We start from the raw sequence: 3,946 nt of genomic DNA, 5'->3' as shown, positions 1-3,946 counted from the left end.
ACACACANACACACACACACACATATATATATATATATATATTTATATATATTATGATTATGTATATATATATATATACAATATACATCTATATATATATATGTATATATGGGTGTTTGTGAACAGAATTTAAAGTACATTATACTCCTATGTTGCTTCCAGCGCTGAAATAGGCGCTTATTCATAAATATATGCTCTGGTCTAGGATACTATATATCTTACACCAATGATTATTCTATTTGTCAACACACAGCTGCCGAAGAACAATCGCAATGTGCTCAGAGTCTTGGTGCAGCATCTCAAAGGACTGACAGTTGAGACAGAGAGCAGTAAAATGAATGTAAGGATTGTGTGAGCATTCGGCTAGATACTACGTGTGTGCCCTGTCCCCGCGTTAGGAACAGTGTGCAAGTTGTGTGTCTGAATTGCTGCCAGTGTGCAGCTTCGTGTAAGCAGAGGCTAGTTTCTTACTGGCCGGGTAAGGAAGAGGTACATTTGTGTAAGTAGACAAACATATTTGTAGCGTGCTGATTGTTCCGGTCCGAACTCTGCCCGAAATATACTCGTACAGGCTCAGTCGTGTAAAAATATCATCACCCACCAAAGCACATGCACACGCGATTCTACGGTACACGTACTCCAGAGTAAAAGTTTAGCACAATTTGATCCGTACATTTGGCTGTTATCTCTGACACGTATATTAATATTCCGTGCATAATTGTGCGCCCACACATACGTGCTCACACGCAGATATAATACACATAGTATGCATGTACATATTTGTATGAATATACATAGCCATGTGGTAGGGAAATATACAATATAGTGAAAGTAGACTTCAACACTCTGCTTGCTATCATTCATACGCTATCTACTACAACAACGTCACACGCACTCCAACCCACTCACCCTTCACGCCACACCCACAGGCACACAACTTTGCGATAGTCTTTGGGCCCACTCTAATCAGCTGCAATGCACCGGCGGGCAGTGACGCGAACGAGATGATGGTAGAGAGTAACAAACTCTCTAGCGTTATTGAGGCTATGATTTTGGATCCTGATACCATATTTGGAGAGGTATGGATACGATGTAGGCTGTCAGTGTGTGGATAGGTGCTTGCTATCTCGTTTCGTTGTTGGTGGCACGTGAGTGTATGCGCACGAGGGGTTCGAGTTCTCATACTTATCTGCCGAGACAAACCTTGTTGCTCAGTCTACCGTACCACAGGGATACGTTCGCAGATTCGGCTATGCGAAGGTACATATTAGTGTACTGAAAATGCAATGTCTGGTACATATGGAAGCTGGGGTTATCTATATAAGCTATATAATTCCGCGTAGTTGAGACATTATACGCGAAACAGTTCTCCAGTTCTCTCGCACCCAATTTTCTGGCCACACAGGACACGACTACGGCCTTGCAATCGGTTAACGACGTGTCATCAGCTCTGGAGAGCGGTGCGAGCATCGAAGAGACCAATTCAATTGGCATAAATGTAGCTGGAAGCTCCGATTCAATAGAGTCGCCAGCCGCAGGGACCACAGCAGATCACACTCAAGTCAAGCAAGACAACAACTACGAACAAACACACGAACAGGCACACGAACAAACGGGGACGGACGCACATACACAGGCCAAGAGTCAAACACAGGCAGAAGCAGATTCACAACCACAGACACAGACGCAGACACAGACACAGACACAAACCCAAACACAAACACAAACGGAAACAGAAACGCAAACAGAAACAGAAACGAAAACAGAGGGTAGTCCGATGGTTGCCGTACCTCCCGCAAGGCCTGCGGAATCGCCGGGACTCTCGCCGTCTGTGACGAGGTCGCAGTGCGCACAGCCCCTGGGCCCAACGAGTAGGACCAGGACGGCACACGTCGGCAGTGAGGAGGCGGACGAACTTAATACTGGCACAATAAACAATAACACTAACTTAGATAAAGAAGCCGAAACTGCACGCACAACCACGCAGACGGAGGCACATGTCGACATACACGGCGACATACACTCCAGCCCGCCACCAAGGCCCCACGAATCACCTAAGCCACGCAGGACTTCGGCAGCGGCTGTGCACACGCCACAGCCTGTTGATACCCCCTCGCCAGTTACTAGGGCTGCGCACAAGGCTATACTGGTGACTGCTCTGGACTTTGGCCCAGGGGCAATATGGAGTCCTACTTCCGATGCATCTGCACAAACACCTGAACAGACGAAGACTGAGTCTGTATCTGTGACACAGGAAGAGACCACGGATGGTATTACCGAAACTGTCAGGAACACATTGGTTGCCGATGGAATGATACCTACTTCTCCAGATAAACCAGCAAACATTGCGGAGGGACAAACAGAGGAGTCCAAAGCTGATAGTTCAATATCACATATAAATGTACCATCGACAGCTCATAGGACTGGACCACCTATGCCACCGGAACCATACGCAATCACCAAGCAACGGCGAGCGAGTGCCATGCCATCGGTCAATACCCAGATGTCTGATGATAGTATAATTGCGAGAAGCAAGTTGAACCGTACGCATAGTTTCGAAGGCGTGCCGGACGGCAAAGGGAGAGAGGGTCGTGGTGTGGAGGATGTAGCTGAACGGTGTAGTGGCGATTTCGAACCCAAGATCACATACACGGCTGCATTGCCGAGCGTCGACACAGGGGCGGATACACCAACGCGTGCACGGGAAGAGAGTTTACCGAGCGAGGAAGTTCCCAGCATACCTGCACAAGATTCTGTGGGCAAGCAGGAGCCAGAGCCTACAGTAGAACAACAGGCACTGGTGATTACACCTGAGGACACCAGCGCGGATAAGGATAGTACGGGAGTGGGTGAACAGACAGCGTGTGGGAAGGTGAGTGGAGGTATGACCCCAGTTGAGTCTCGTGGGAGTGAAGGGGCAGAGACGCCTGCGGAAGGGCATGCAACCGCTGGACAGGAGTGTGCGGAGGATGAATCCGCCATCAACGAGAACGCGGATGGCTGTACGAGCACAGAAGTAGTAGAGCCTTCGGGAGAACTACAGGATGATTGGGATAGTAAATCGGTGTCTCCCAAGGCGGATCTATCGGCTTCGAGTACACAACAAGGGAGCGATGGCGAGGATCTGGGCAAAGACACCGAGACGCGCGCCAGTGAACTGTCTGAGATGGAGGTTCAAGAAATAACTGTGGCTGCGGAGGATGCCGACAGTACTCTATCACTACCAATGAGCGAAGGTGTTGATATTCATGAACCCTGTGCCAGGACAACGGGCGATCCTGCACACGCGAATGAGAGCTGAGTGTAGGGGTACAGACTAAAAAACCAAAGGAAAGATAGCACACCATGATACCAACCTCTCCCTATTTCTTATCGGATTCCAGATCATATATTCTGAAATATTTTATCGTCATTCCGGACCTAATCAGACATTTCGAATTGGAGAGGTTATCATGCCCAAAAAAAACTGCCAATTTTATCCACACGCAGATGGCTGACATACAGTCCTTGTATCCTTAGTCTTGTTGGCATATTGGTGAATACAATGGATCTATACATATTAGTTGTTCCCGACTTAAACTCGATAACTTAACTGTATGCTATTTGCCCATACCACCTACCGATGGCAGGCGTACATACACTGGTATTCCGAGCTTTAATAGCACATCGATGAATTTAATACGTGATACCAACGCGCCAGGGGTTGAGTTGAAATTTCTTCACACATAACTCGTAATCGAATGCGGAACGAAGCCAGAATACAATTCGCTATCGTTTCGCAAGCAATTGTACGAGGTCGTCCTCATAAGGCGTGACGCAGAATTTTTTTTATTCCACGCCAATTCAGGAGACAACTTTTTTTTACACAACACAGAACTACACACACACACACACACACACACACAAACAAGCAGACACACACACACACACACACAAATACAAACAA

General features: G+C 47.5%; 1 protein-coding gene across 1 annotated transcript in view; it reads left to right on the top strand.

The window, feature by feature from the left end:
* SARC_11972 (hypothetical protein) overlaps positions 1 to 3,593 on the top strand; it is a gene marked incomplete at its 5' end in the record, with an annotated part of 8,981 nt that extends 5,388 nt beyond the window's left edge. Inside the window, 3 exons of the mRNA XM_014293931.1 lie at positions 254 to 340; positions 930 to 1,079; positions 1,406 to 3,593. Of these exons, the coding sequence (XP_014149406.1) occupies positions 254 to 340; positions 930 to 1,079; positions 1,406 to 3,301 (2,133 nt within the window). The remainder of the gene's footprint in view (positions 1 to 253; positions 341 to 929; positions 1,080 to 1,405) is intronic.
* Between the last annotated feature and the right edge of the window lie 353 nt (positions 3,594 to 3,946).

This window comes from Sphaeroforma arctica (assembly GCF_001186125.1).
Source record: "Sphaeroforma arctica JP610 unplaced genomic scaffold supercont1.1986, whole genome shotgun sequence".
NCBI lineage: Eukaryota > Ichthyosporea > Ichthyophonida > Sphaeroforma > Sphaeroforma arctica.
This window is presented reverse-complemented; position numbering and strand designations above follow the sequence as displayed.